This window comes from Rhinoderma darwinii, chromosome 10 (assembly GCF_050947455.1).
Source record: "Rhinoderma darwinii isolate aRhiDar2 chromosome 10, aRhiDar2.hap1, whole genome shotgun sequence".
NCBI classification, from domain to species: Eukaryota; Metazoa; Chordata; class Amphibia; order Anura; family Rhinodermatidae; genus Rhinoderma; species Rhinoderma darwinii.
The window spans coordinates 64,629,925-64,645,012 of record NC_134696.1 but is presented as its reverse complement, the minus strand read 5'-3'; the positions used below and the strand labels follow the sequence as shown (position 1 = coordinate 64,645,012).

Here is a 15,088-nt window from a genome sequence, read left to right as displayed (position 1 = left end):
GTAACATCCTAGAAAAATAAAAGGATGTTCAAAAAAGGATGCAAACATAAAGTAGACATATGGGATATGTTCACTAGTGACTATTTTGTGTGGTATTCGTATCTATTTTACAAGCAGACAAATGTAAATTTGGAAAGAGGCAAATTTTTTGCTAATTTTCTCCAAATTTTGGTGGTTTTTCACAAATAAATACTGACTTTATTGACCAAATTTTTCCACTAACAAAGTACAATATGTCACGATAAAGTCTCAGAATCGCTTGGAGAAGTAAAAGCATTCCAAAGTTATTACCACATATAAGGGACACATCAGATTTGGCAAAGGAAAAAAATAAATTAAAAAAAATAAAAAAATAAATAAAAAAAAAATCGGCTTAGTCCGAGGGGCCAAAACAAGTGCAGCCCTGAAGGGGTTAATGGAGTGCCCTAAAATATTTGAACTTTCAAACTAAAAAATGTTTACATGCTGCAATACAGTAATGACAGTTGATTGCTATTTTAAATGACTGTTTTCTTTAATGAGACCCAAACCGTGTATACATGGTCATGGCAGGTTAGTAAATATTCTGACATGTGTAGATAAACTCCATTTAGTTTTGGAAAGAGGTTTCAGAAATGTTAATACTGTTAACAAAACATTACTATCTACATTGAACAAGATGTCACATAACAATAGAACATTACAAATTATAGCAACGTTAAGAAATGGCAGGGATACAACTTAATTAGGCAAAGAAAAGAACAAGTAGCATGAGGTTACATTGTCACATTTTCCAGCTTGTTATGGATATGGGCTTTTCAATATCCCCAAAATGAGAGATTTAGAAAGAATATTTAATGAAGTGTAATTTAACTACAGTATTAGCATATCCACAATGTTTATTGTTGGAGAAAGTTCTGCTAATTTTTTTCCTCCTATTTGACTGCTATCTTAGTTTGCAAAACTGGTCATAGGACCCCTGCTCTCCAATAGGTAAGAACCCCACCTAGAAGAAATGTATGGCACGCCCTGTAAAAAATGTCTTTGGCAGGAATATCCTTGTAATGCAGCAATAATACGTTCTAATTTATTACCGACAGGCAGAACCTATATTTTACTACAAATTTGCTTAAACACTTAGGTTCACTTTAGCTAAGATATACTAATGAGAACCCTTGTGCCCATCAATGTTAGAGGCTTAAAAATAAAGTAGCCATGTGTCAATCAGAAGTTAGTGACAACAAAAGTTTGCTAAATCTGCATGTTTAGAGAGGTTATGTGGTGCGGAAAATTATTAGCACTGTACTCACTGAGTATGTGAGTACACTCGCTAATATACATACCCCCGGCAGCGCTGTGAAAATCTCAGAATCAGCGCTGCCGGGGGACCAGAAGTCTAGTGGTACAGTCTATCTTCATGACGACGCCACTCGTTATCACGTGACCGGTCCCGCTGTAAGCTATGTAATCGCTGTACATAGCGTACAGCGGGGCCGGCCGCATGACGACTGGTCCATGTGAGCTGTGCTGCTTGGATGGATATGAAAAAAGCGCTGTTTTTATTCACATTTGGGAGTATAATTAAAAACCCCTTGTTTTAACGGTTCATCTAAAGTGGTGGAGTTACGCTAGGTTTGGGCCATTTTAGACTTTGTTGGCGTGAGAGGCTAGTGTGGAGCGGAAGCATTCGGGGAGACTCCGTTGCTTTTTTTTTACCTGAACTGAGTAAACACTGGAAGGAGGTTTGGCCTGAAAAACTTTTTTCTGCACTGCTGGAGTAAGATCACCAACTCCTTTACTACAGGCTGGAGTTGAGGGGAGGACTATCCCCACGGTGGATAGTTTTGCAGTGTATTAATAGAGTGTGAGTGAAGGACCTCTTTTGCTTTTGCCTGGAAAAATTTTTGGACTTTTTCTTTGGACCGCAAGCTCCAATTTGCTTTTTTGTAGTGTTCCGTGGTTACTAGTTACTTCACATCGTAGTAAAACTGAAGATCTGTGATCACGATTTCGACTATCTAAAGTGGTCATGTATGCGTATTTACAAGTTGCAACGTAATTAGTTAAATCTTGCACATGATTGGAGCGCGTAAAAAGGTACGGTTACGAACATGGTGATCTCTATTTAGCTGTGACAACTATTTTTGTTAATGTGACAACAAAATGTGCAGCCATATTGGTAGGCACTTTTTGAATTAGAAAAATGCCACAATAGCTTTAAAGTAAAACCATTGTTTTGCTACTGCCCAAAAGGTGGGTATACACCTCAGATAGCCGCAAGTGGTGTCAGAAGGAAGAGCTGTTGGCAGAGCGAGCGTTCGGCCGACAGCTATTTCTCCAGACACCCCTTTACGCATGCATGCTCGACTAAGCGTGTATGTCTACGCAATGGGGGGATGGGATAAGCTGTGGCCAGACACCTTTGCTGGCTGCTTATCTCCCGTGAGAACAAAGAATCTGAATTTGGAAATCCAATATATCCTTATTTCCCACTCTACATCTGCCATCAGGGGAGAGTCGTGACACCACCATACATATTAGGCGGGGGTCCAGTCTACATTTACCCAACTTGTATCGGCACATTAGCTCACCGGCTTTAAAGGGAAGGTGTCACGAAAAACATTTTTTTATATAATATTGCTTTTAGTATGATATTAAAATAAATTTTATTTATTTGCATTCGTGTTGTACTTCTACTTCTCTATGGGGGCTGCCATTTTTTTTTTCATCTCTGTAACGACACATACAGAGATGGAATACGGCACATACATCCCCATAGAGAATGCGAACGGGAGCCGTTCCATTCACTGCAGCGTACGCCATCTGTGTGGGAACGGCGCATGCGCCGCACCCACACAGACCAAAACGAAGCTCGTTAGCAGAGCAAAATCCGGCGCCATTTTCATGTGGACCAGAAGCCGCTGCCGGACAGTCAGATAACGACTTCCGGCCATATGTTCAAGGAAGCGAAGACGCAAGATATAGGAGCGGAGGCAGCAGCAGGTAAGTTATGTTTGTGTATGTAAAGTGTGTTTTACGTTTGTGTATGTTCGTGTTGTACGGTCTGATTAGCACTGTATCTAATCCTCCTACACTGTGCAGTCGCTCAGAAAATGGCGGCACACAGTGTAGAAGGTTTGAAGATTCAACCCCCTCCTTCTCCTGGCACTAGCCAAAATAAGGGAGGGGGGGGATTGTGTGAGGACACTAGAACGAGTGTGTCTACCCCAAATTTGCAGCATAAAGCAACGAGGTTGCTTTACCACATTGCCAATGCTGCAATTTTGGGAATTGCTCCCTCTAGTGACCAGCACATGGAAAGGTTATAAATTAGAATCTAAATTTATAATATTTCCTGACTTGTGAAAAAATTTAAAAAATTAAAAAACAATGTGTAATCACTTAATAATTGTGTAACTAAAAAAAATAAAAAATTTCTAGCAACACATTCCCTTTAATAATGCACAATATGTGTGTAGACATATGCACAGAAGATGTAGATCGTAATTTAAATCTACACTAAAGTCCAAATGACAAGTTGAATAAGGCAAGAGCAAAGGCTTGAGGTATTGACATGAACCATCAGTAGCGCATTCAGGCTCTAATCCTGCAGCTTTTTATTTGTGGCCTATGGTTTTTCTGCTTTAAATAAAAATATAGTATACTATTGAGTACGTGGGGACAAAAATAAACATTTACAAAATCGCTTCAAATAGACTTTTAAAGAAAAAGACTGGAGATATTTTTCATTATAAGCCGTTAGAAGTAAAATATCTTTTCAGCCCCAAAATTAGCTGATCAATGCCATCTACTTACTATAATTTTGCTGAAATTGCCAAACTATCATTTTAAGATCCATTGGGCCTATATCCTAGTATCATAGTTGAAAAGATTGGAAAAAAAAAAAAAAAAGACACAGGTCCTTCAAGTCCAACCTAAAATCCTACAGTGTTAATCCATGAGGTTGATGCATATACTTATATTAACTTGTCTAGTTCTAGTAAAAAAAAAGAAATGTTATCTTCTGATGAAATGGAAGACCTATACAAAAAGAGACCGCACTATGGTTTTGCACTAGAGAATCTACAGAAAACGGTCAAAATTTTTTAGAAATTTAATGGGATATCGGAGCTAAAAAATATTTTTTTTTGTCAAATCCACATTTAGTGTACGGGTTTAAAGCTACATTTCAAATAACTGCTAAGTAACTAACAGCAGTCCATAATGCAACATTTCTAAGTTACACATTATCATATATAAGTATGTAAACTGAATGCCTCACTCCAGTACATGGTGAACAGCTTTCAAATGTCTCTTAACCCTGCGCTTTTCCTGAAAGCTCTTTCCGCAAAGTGGGCAATTGTGAGGTCGCTCTCCAGTGTGCACCCGCTTATGTTTAGAAAAGTTAGAAGAATTATTAAATCTTTTGTAACACACATCACACTGAAAAGGCTTTTCACCAGTGTGGATACGTTGGTGACTAGAGAGAGCGGACGACTGGGTGAATCCTTTGCCACAAACTTGGCAGACAAAAGGTCTTTCACCCGTGTGAACCCTCAAATGCTCTTTTAAGTCTGTAGCCCTTTTAAAACGTTTAGCGCACACAAAACAAATGTAGGGTTTTGTTTCCATTTCAAAAATTTGACACCCATCTTGGTCAGAGTTATTTATGCGAGAGTCCCAACACGCCATAGTTCTTTCTAACAGCAGCTCTTCCTGGTCTGCTACGTCTGAAACACTGCACGGTAAATCACGGTCAATATTTTCTTGGCAGTTTTCATGGTCACATTGTACCAAATTCTCAGCATGGGTTATTTTCTCATTTGGCGATTGCATCTCCTTCAGATTTATTTCCGCTTTAGTATTAGGAGCTTTAATCTGGTATTGAAATGAACATTTGGCAAGACTGATATCATCATCATCATCACCACATTCATCATCAGTAGTATCAGATATTTCCACATATACGTCTGGTGCTTCTTTAGTATGATAGCTGATGTTTTCAGCTTTCGATGATGTAGTATTGCTACATTCAAACGTGGGAGACCTCGATAACTTTGGTTTTACGTTCCCCTCTGCGTCAACTTCAAAAGCAGTTTTACCATTTAAGATGGAGCACTCTGATGCCAGGTCTACTTCCGTCTGAAAGGGAATTTGTTTTGCCTTGATATCCGTTATTTTAAAAGGTTTAAAGCTACTTGTCATTTGTGAAGAGGAAAGTTCATTTGTACTTAATTTTTCACTTTCTTCAGGGGCTTTCTTATCGGATATGAATGTAAAATCTTCTTCATTTAGCACCATTTTACCTATATCCTTTTTGTTAAAAAATGCACCCATGCCATTTGGTGGGTAGCCCATGCTATTTTTACTTTGAAGAGGCTTTATTGAATGAGAGATATCATCCATTTCCACTTTTGCAATTATATCTTGCACTGAATGCGTCCGCTGGTGCTTTTTAAAATTTGAAGAATTGTTAAATGTTTTACCACAGACGTTGCAATGAAATGGCTTCTCCCCAGTGTGAATTCGCATATGTCCCGTCAATACTGAAGACTGAGTGAAACATTTGTCGCATATTCTGCAGCGGTACGGCCGTTCTCCAGTGTGAACTCGCTCGTGGTCTTTCAAATCTGAAGTGCGTTTAAAGGCTTTTTCACAATATGAACATCCATATGGCTTTTCAGACAGTAATGTACCGCTTACCTGTTCTTGATTTGTTAGATCATCTGACTGACTATGAAGGCGTTTATGTTTTATAAAATTTGAAGCATCTTTAAACAGTGTTCCACATATATGACACTTATATGTTTTTTCTATGGTATGAGTGCGTTTGTGGATTAATAAAGAGGAAGACTGGGTGAAGGATTTGGCACATAGTTCACATTTATAAGGACGTTCATTTGTGTGTACATTATAATGGTCTTTCAAGTGTGAACTATCCGGAAATGGATGACCACAGACATGACATTCAAAACAATCACTGCCATTATGCATGTGTTCATGAAACATCAGCTCGGAGACATAATTACATTTTTCAGAACAGATGCCACATTTGAGTTCCTTCCTAGAGATCGGTTCTTCCTGAGAACTTTCATCATCATCACGCTCCCTTTTGACTGTGGCTGTTGAATGATGGGGAACTTCGGACTTGTGAAAGTTTCCCAACTTCATTGCCATCCCATCATGAAGGCTTTGTATGGATGTACTCATCATTACGTTGCAGCTAGCTACATGTAATTATTTTGCACAACTTCCGTATGTTCGAATTTTAACTTATAGTCTTCATTCTCTGTGGCGCTGAACAATGCAAGCTGAGCAGGTAAGAGATTTTTTTTTTGTCATGCTCCAGTCCTTGTGTCCTTTCCACCTAAACAAGACGACAAAAAAAAAAAAATATTAAAATATATTTTCTGGTCAGTGATTTGCGACTTATATCTGGTATATCAGCGTTGTCAAGACGAGTGTCCACTCAGTTACTTTACATATGATATTCAGGATAAATGGTTATATTCAGCCCTGGCACCCTATCTTCAAAGGAGCATTCCCATCTTTGACATTTCTGGCCCATCAACAGGATAGGACATAAATGTCTGATAGGTGCAGGTACCAGAGGTGGAACCTGCATCTATCTCCCGAACTGGTGTCCCCCGACCCTGTCCCTTCTGCTGAGGAGGTTGCTGGCTGCTGTATCCCAGCAGAGAATCAGCGAAAAGGTGGGCAGTAATTCCGGGAACAGACACTCGCTGAGCTATGCTGTTTCTGTAACTTCCACAGAAGTGAATGGGAGTTCTGGAAACAGTAATTACGAATACTGGAACACTAAGGTACTAGAAGTCCCAGCATAACCTAGTAATGAATAAATACGTAGTCAAGAACTGAAGCACCTTAATTCACAGAATGACCTAGTAATAAATACATAGTGGAGCAACGAGGAACAACAAGTACCAGCATAGCAATAAATAAATAAATACACAGTGGAGCAGAACAGAAGACTCGCATTTCCTAGGGCGGACGTATGGTCACACGGCAGGCTGTGCAGGAGGGCAGACTACAGAATTGATCAGTAGCTTGGCAGAGGTAGGGACGGATTTCAAACTGATGCATATGACCATCTCTGGTTTCTGCAGGTATAGCACACTCCTCCTTTGTGCGGTCAATGCAGGGCAGGGGCAAACAGACAGTACTGGAATAGTTCTATCCCCCACTTCAATACCAACAAAACAGAATATAGATTTCACACATTATATATATATATATATAGAGAATGTGTCACTCACAACACTGTACACATGCTGGACCTGTGCCACCCATGACCAGGACCCATGCACCACTTACACATAGAACCCACAAGCGTCATTTACATATCACTCACACACTGCACACACACACATAGGACACATGCAGCAGGCGTGCCACTGAGACAGCACACGTCGCATAAGCGCTATGCACACACCAGAGACACACTGATGTGTAATGCAGTGGTCAATCTTACCCGGCCTCATTTTCTAATTGGTAAACCCTGAAAGAACACCTACAAGCTGCAAAAAAAAAAAAAAAAAACACCTTGCCCTCGAGTCAAGGGAGCCCTGTACACTTTGCGATTAATCCACACCCCTCCGGACATCACAACTTTCTAAAAAAAAAAAAAAAATCAAGACTTCAGTCCCATACCAACTTAGATTAAGAGGAGCAGAAGCTATCTGTGGTAAACAGGTACCACCCAGAGAGAAGAGAGAGAGCTGCATTGGCTGAGTGACTGAGCGTGTAGCATGCAGAGACAGGTCATAGTGGAGGGGGAGAAGCTACAGAAGCCTGTCAGGGATGAAGGGGAGAGCAGCCCACTGCAGACACCAGCCCATCTAGCATTTTTTTTTTTTTTTTTTACTTTTAACATTACTTTACACTCCTGAAAATTTACTTTTTTTTTTACGATTACATATTTTATTAGTTCCCCTAGGGGACTTGAACCAGCGATCATTAGATCGCTGGTACAATACATGGATGAGTTTCGGAAACTCAGTAGCCACGAAAACAGCGTACATGATCAAGCTGTTTCCGTAGCTATTGAGTTCCGGAACTGGTGGGACCCGCATCTATCTGAAATTTATGACATACCCTGTGGATATGTCAAATTTCCTTCATGGGAAGACCCCTGTAAATGCCGCGGTTGCTATTGACCGCAGCATTTAACTAAACGGCCAGGAACAGCGCCATCGCTGCTCCTGCCCGTTAGAGCAGCGCGGCAGCTGTAAAACACAGCTGACACCTGCAGTATATGGAGCGCGTGAGCCCTCTCCGCTCCAAACATCATCCCCTCCCCACTCCATGATGTGCCGTCACATCATGGGTCGGGAAAGGGTTAAGTAAGAAGCGGTCAGGGGGCCCGGCGCTGCCAGGTCCATTGACTGCCGACTATAAGAGGCAGGGACTTTTTAGCAGGATTTATTCTTGCTAAAAACTGCGTCTTATAGTCCGAAAAATATGGTACGTTTTCTGGTCGACTGCGCTATTGTTTCCATGAAAAAAATATGGAAACCTTGCCGAACGGAAACCATTTGCAACGGAAGTATTACCATTGAAATTAATGGTAATGCAAATGTAAGTTATGGTTTCCGTTTGCTTTTCTATTGATATGGCATGGTATGGCATGGATAAGCATAGCAAACTCCCTAGAGACGAGCATATTAACCTTCTGAATGCCTGGAGCCGAAGTATCTTCTTTGTCCGACGACAAGGTTGAAGGACCTGTGGGTGACGTCACGCTGTATTTCTGCAGTGAAAGAAGCTGGGTGGGAACGATGAGAAGTGTATGATGCTGATTTGTCAGCGTCATACACTTCTATTCACAACGCCCAGTTGGTAAAAACACAATACACGCCCAGTTGGTAAAAACACAATACACGCCCAGTTGGAAATACGAGAAAACACACCCAGTTGTCCATTGAAAAGCTCATTTGCATAAATATAAAATTGCTCATAACTTGGGCAAAAAGTAGTTTTTAAAAAAATAAATAAAAAAAAAAAGTTTGCTGTTATCTACATTGCAGCGCCGATCACATTCAATAGGAGATAGGGATTTGATAATCTGGTGACAGAGCCTCTTTAAAGGGAATGTGTCGCTAAACAGTGTATAGGTGATTAAACATTGTTCTAATTTTTTTTTATTTTTTCACGAGTCAGGAAATATTATAAATTAGATTCTAATTTATAATATTTCCCAGCGCTGGTCACTAGATGGAGCAATTCCCAAAATTGCAGCATTGCATGTGGTAAAGCAACCACATTGCTTTATGCTGCAAAATTTGAGAAAACTCACTCGCTCTAGTGAGCTCTCAGAATCCCCCCTCCTTTATCCTGGCTAGTGCCGGGAGAAACGAGGGGATTGAACGGTCAAACCTCCTACACTGTGTCGCCATTTTTTGAGCTAACACACAGTGTAGTAGGTTAACATACAGTAGTAAACACACAGTAAAACACGTACATACACAGACCTAACTTACCTGCTCCTGCCGCCGCCGATCCCTCCGGTCCGTCTGCTACCTCCGCTCCAAGTGCACAAGTCCGGAAGCCGCGACCGGAAGCAGTAATCTTACTGTCCGGCCGCGACTTCCGGTCCACAAGAAAATGGCGCCGGACGTCGCACAGTTGTATTTGGACTGTGTGGGAGCGGCGCATGCGCCGTTCCCACACAGACGGCGTACAGCATAGTGGATGGAACGGGCCCCGTTCGCATTCACTATGGGACTGTATGTGCCGTATTCCATGTCTGTATGTGTCGTTAATCGACACATACAAAGATGGAAAAAAAATGGCAGCCCCCATGGACAAGAAAAAGTGAAAAAATAAAAAAATAATTAAAACACACAAATAAAAAAAAAAAAACGTTTAAGAAAACACTGGTCCTTTAAAGAGGCTCTGTCACCAGATTTTGCAGCCCCTATCTGCTATTGCAGCAGATCGGCGCTGCAATGTAGATTACAGTAACGTTTTTATTTTTTTAAAACGAGCATTTTTGGCCAAGTTATGACCATTTTCGTATTTATGCAAATGAGGCTTGCAAAAGTACAACTGGGCGTGTTGAAAAGTAAAAGTACAACTGGGCGTGTATTATGTGTGTACATCGGGGCGTTTTTACTACTATTATTAGCTGGGCGTTGTGTATAGAAGTATCATCCACTTCTCTTCACAACGCCCAGCTTCTGGCAGTGCAGCACTGTGACGTCACTCACAGGTCCTGCATCGTGTCGGCACCAGAGGCTACACTTGATTCTGCAGCAGCATCAGCATTTGCAGGTAAGTAGCTACATCGACTTACCTGCAAACGCCGATGCTGCTGCAGAATCATCTGTAGCCTCTGGTGCCGACACGATGCAGGACCTGTGAGTGACGTCACAGTGCTGCACTGCCAGAAGCTGGGCGTTGTGAAGAGAAATGGATGACACTTCTATACACAACGCCCAGCTAGTAAAAGTAGTAAACACGCCCCGATGTACGCACATAATACACGCCCACTTGGACTTTTACTTTTCAACACGCCCAGTTGTACTTTTGCAAGCCTCATTTGCATAAATACGAAAACGGTCATAACTTGGCCAAAAATGCTCGTTTTTTTTAAATAAAAACGTTACTGTAATCTACATTGCAGCGCCGATCTGCTGCAATAGCAGATAGGGGTTGCAAAATCTGGTGACAGAGCCTCTTTAAGGACACAGCCTGTTTTGGCCTTCAGGACACACCCAATTTTTTCAAATCTGACATGTTTCACTTTATGTGGTAATAACTTCGGAATGCTTTTACCTATCCAAGCGATTCTGAGATTGTTTTCTTGTGACACATTGGACTTTGTTACTGGCAAAATTTGCTCGATACATTAAGTATTTAATTGTGAAAAACACCAAAATTTTGCGAAAAATTAGCATTTTTCTACATTTATATGTATCTGCTTGTAAGACAGATAGTAATACCACACAAAATTGTTGCTAATTAACATCACCCACATGTCTACTTTAGATTGGCATTGTTTTTAGAACATCCTTTTATTTTTCTATGACATCACAAGGCTTAGAACTTTAGCAGCAATTTCTCACATTTTCCAGAAAATTTCAAAAGGCTATTTTTACAGGGACCAGTTCAGTTGTGAAGTGGATTTTAGTGCTTTATATATTAGAAACCCTCGATAAGTCACCCCATTTTAAAAACTTCACCCCTTAAAGTATTCAAAACAGCATTTAGAAAGTTTCTTAACCCTTTAGATGTTTCACAGGAATTAAGGCAAAGTAGATGTGACATTTTCAAATTTATTTATTTTTTTGCAGAAATTCATATTTCATCTAATTTTTTTTTGTAACACAAAGTTTTACCAGAGAAACACAACTCAATATCTATTGCCCAGATTCTGCAGTTTAGAAATTCCCCACATGTGGCCCTAGTGCATTTATTGACTGAAGCACAGGCCTCAGAAGCAAAGGAACACCTAGAGGATTTTGGGGCCTCCTTTTTATTAGAAAATATTTTAGGCACCATGTCGGGTCTGAAAGGCTCTTGTGGCGCGTAAACAGTGGAAATCCCCCAAAGGTGACCCCATTTTAGAAACTATACCCCTTGAGGAAATTATCTATGGGTATAGTGAGCATTTTGACCAAGCAGGTTTTTTGCAGAAATTATTGGAAGTAGGCCATGAAAATGAAAATCTACATTCTTTCAAAGAAAATGTAGATTTAGCTAATTTTTTCTAATTTCCACAAGGACTAAAAGGAGAAAATGCACCACTACTTAGGAAAGCAATACCCCGCATGTGGTCATAAAAGGCTGTTTGGACACACAGCAGGGCTTAGAAGGGAAAGAGCGCCATTTGGCTTTTGGAGCTCAAATTTAGCAGGAATGGTTTGCGGAGACCACATCGCATTTGCAAAGCCCCTAAGGGACCAAAACAGTGAAAACACCAACAAAAGGTGACTCCATTTAGGAAACTACACCCCTTGAAGAATCCATCTAGGGGTGTAGTGAGCATTTTGAACCCACAGGGGTTTCATAGATTTTATTAGAATTGGGCAGTGAAGATAAAAAAAAATCCTTTTTTTCCAATAAGACGTAGCTTTAGCTCAAAATTTTTCATTTTCTCAACAAATAAAGTTATAAAAGAACCCCAACATTTGTAAAACAACTTCTACTGTGTACGGCAATACCACATATGTGGTCAGAAACTGCTGTTTGGGCACAGAGTAGAGCTCAGAAGGGAAGGAGCGCCATTTGGCTTTTGGAGTACAGATTTTGCTGGATTGGTTTCTGGGCGCTATGTCGCATTTGCAAAGTCCCTGTGGGACCAAAACAGTGGATCCTCCCCAGAAGTGACACCATTTTGGAAACTACACCCCTCAAGCTATTCAACTAGGGGTGTAGTGTGCATATTAACCCCACAGGTGATTGGCAGAAATTGGTGTGCACTCGATGTTGCAGAGTGAAAATGGGATTTTTTTTCCCATAGATATGCCAATATGCGGCGCCCAGCTTGTGCCACTGGAGAGACACACCCCAAAAATTGTTAAAAAGGTTCTCCCGGGTATGGCAATGCCATATATGTGGAAGTAAACTGCTGTTTGGGCACACTGTAGGGTTCAGAAGGGAGGTAGCACCATTTGGCTTTTGGAGCGTGGATTTTGCTTGTGGTAGTTTTGTTTGGAGTCTTACTGGTGTTTCCGTTTATAATGTGGGGGTACATGTAAACTGGGCAGAGTACATCAGGGGCATAGTCAGGTGGTATAATAATGGGGTAAAAAAAAACAAAAACAATAATCGGCTTCCATAATGGTAGATAGGAAGCCATTGTTAGGCATCCTGTTGCCATAGTAACAGTCGCCAGCCTTGCCATCGCATGGTAGGGCTGCCGATTTCAAACAAACCACTTTGATGCAGCGATTGCATTGAATCGCTGCATTGAAGGGGTTAATCGCAGGAATCGGAGCTAGCTCCGGTTCCTGCCGATAGATCGGGGTGTCCGCTGTAACATACAGCGGACACCCACTGCTGATGACGCCGGCTCAGCTTCTGTAACATACAGCTGTCACCCGGCGGTGATGTCGCTGGCTCAGCTCCTGAGTCAGCTCCATCTCCTTCACGCACAGTTACGTGGAATTGCGGGAAAACACCATGTCCCATCACGTAACTGTACGTGAAATTGCGGGAGGGGGTTAAATAAAGTGTAATCTTTTTCTACAGGTTGTTACGATTGTGGCAATACCATATATCTTTTTATTTGATTTTTTTTTAAAAAGTTGTAAAGGGTGCTTTTTAATTTTATTACATTTTATTTATCTTAATTCCCCTTTTTTACACTAAGAGACTAGATGCTGCATTCTTTTGATTGCTTGTACAATGCTTTGGAGTACTTAGGCCAGCGGTCCCCAACCTTTTATATCTTCTAAGCCGCATTTAAGTAAAAAATATGATTATTTGTAGGTAAAGGTTTCAGTTTGAAATTTAACACACTGGTATTCCACCACCCAAATTGGCACTTTTCAGGGGATAGGATAAGTCTGTAATAATGTTAAAGGGGCTTTCCACGATTGGAAAACGGACGACCTATCCACCAGATAGGTCATCAGTATATGATCGGTGCGGGTCTGAAACCCGGACCCTGCACCGATCAGCTGCCCTGGCTGCCTCCGGGCACAGGACGTCCATGCCTGGAAGCAGATGGCTCCTGTAATATACTGCTCCTATTCAAGTGAATAGGAGCAGAGCTGCAGTTTTGCAGAACGGCCGCTATGCAGTCTGTTTCCGGCTCCAACTACTGCATATCGTTCAAAACTTCCAGGTGTCGGACCCGCACCGATTATATACGGATGACCTATCCGGTGGATAGGTCATCAGTTGTCCGATCGTGGAAAACCCCTTTAATGTGGATGTCATATTGTAGCAAGAGTATATGGTCACAACTATGGCGAGCCACACTGCAGGGGGTTGCGAGCCACTGACTGGCGACCACTAACCTAGGCAATAATGCTTTGTTATACCGTCAGTGTAAAACTGCCAGGCAAGCTATTAGTCCATGCCTCTGGCCTAGCCTAATAGGCTTTTTACCGATGGCAGGCATGGGTGCCTTTTTGGGGCCCAGCTGCCATGGTAACCCATAGGCAACCAGCAAGATAACTGTACTAATTTATGTAGAAAGAGATCGCTGCATCTTAGTGGTTTGTAGCAAGATGGCAGTGCTGCCGACTGCTACTATGGCAACAGGAGGCCTAACAATTGCCTCCTGTCTGCCAGTACCGAAAGCCAATTAGGCCCAGCCTAGAGGTGGAGCCTGATCGGCTTGCTGTCAGTGAAGAACTGACAGTTCTAATACATTGCACTACATAGGTAGTGCAATGTATTAGAACATCAAACAGTTGGACCTTCAAAATCCCTAGTGGGAGTAAAAAAAAAAGTACAAATAAAAAAAGTCGTAAAAAATAAAATACAAATTTCAAGTAATAAAACACAAGAGACACTTTTTCCCTTATCAAGTCATTTATTATTGAAAAAAAATAAACCATACATGTTTGGTATCGCCACGTCCGTAACGACCTGAACTATATAAATATTATGTTATTTGCGATGCGCGGTGAACGCCGTAAAAAAAAAAAAAAAAAAAGGGAGTTGCTGTTTTGTCACCTTGTCTTCCAAAAATGTAAATAAGGGATAAAAAAAATAAGTCGCATGTTTCCAAAAATGGTACTAATAAAAACTGTAGCGCGTCTCGCCAAAAACTTATATAGCTCCGTCGATGAAAAAGTTTTAGCTCTTACAACATGGCGACAGAAAAAATTATTTACAAAAGTAATGTTATAGTGCAAAAAGTGGTAAGACATATATATAAAAAAAAAACAAACAAATTCTATAAATTTAGTATAGCCAGAATCGTATTGACCCCCAGAATAAAGTTAGCGTGTCATTTATAATGCGTGGTGAACACTATATAAAATAAAATGAAAAAAAAAAACTATATCAGAATTGCCGTTTTTTGGTGACCTGGCCTACCAAAAAATAAAAATATAAAAAGTGATCAAAAAGTCGCATGTACCCCAAAATGGTACCAATATTAAATACTGCTCATCCCGCAAAAAAACAG

The 15,088-nt window shown here is 40.8% G+C and overlaps 1 protein-coding gene across 1 annotated transcript in view; it reads right to left on the bottom strand.

Annotated features, from left to right (window-relative positions):
* Nucleotides 1-489: 489 nt before the first annotated feature.
* LOC142662102 (uncharacterized) overlaps nt 490-15,088 on the bottom strand; it is a 58,673-nt gene continuing 44,074 nt past the window's right edge. The window contains exon 2 of the mRNA XM_075840013.1: nt 490-6,346. Within this exon, the coding sequence (XP_075696128.1) occupies nt 4,258-6,192 (1,935 nt within the window). The 5' untranslated portion in view covers nt 6,193-6,346 and the 3' untranslated portion in view covers nt 490-4,257. The remainder of the gene's footprint in view (nt 6,347-15,088) is intronic.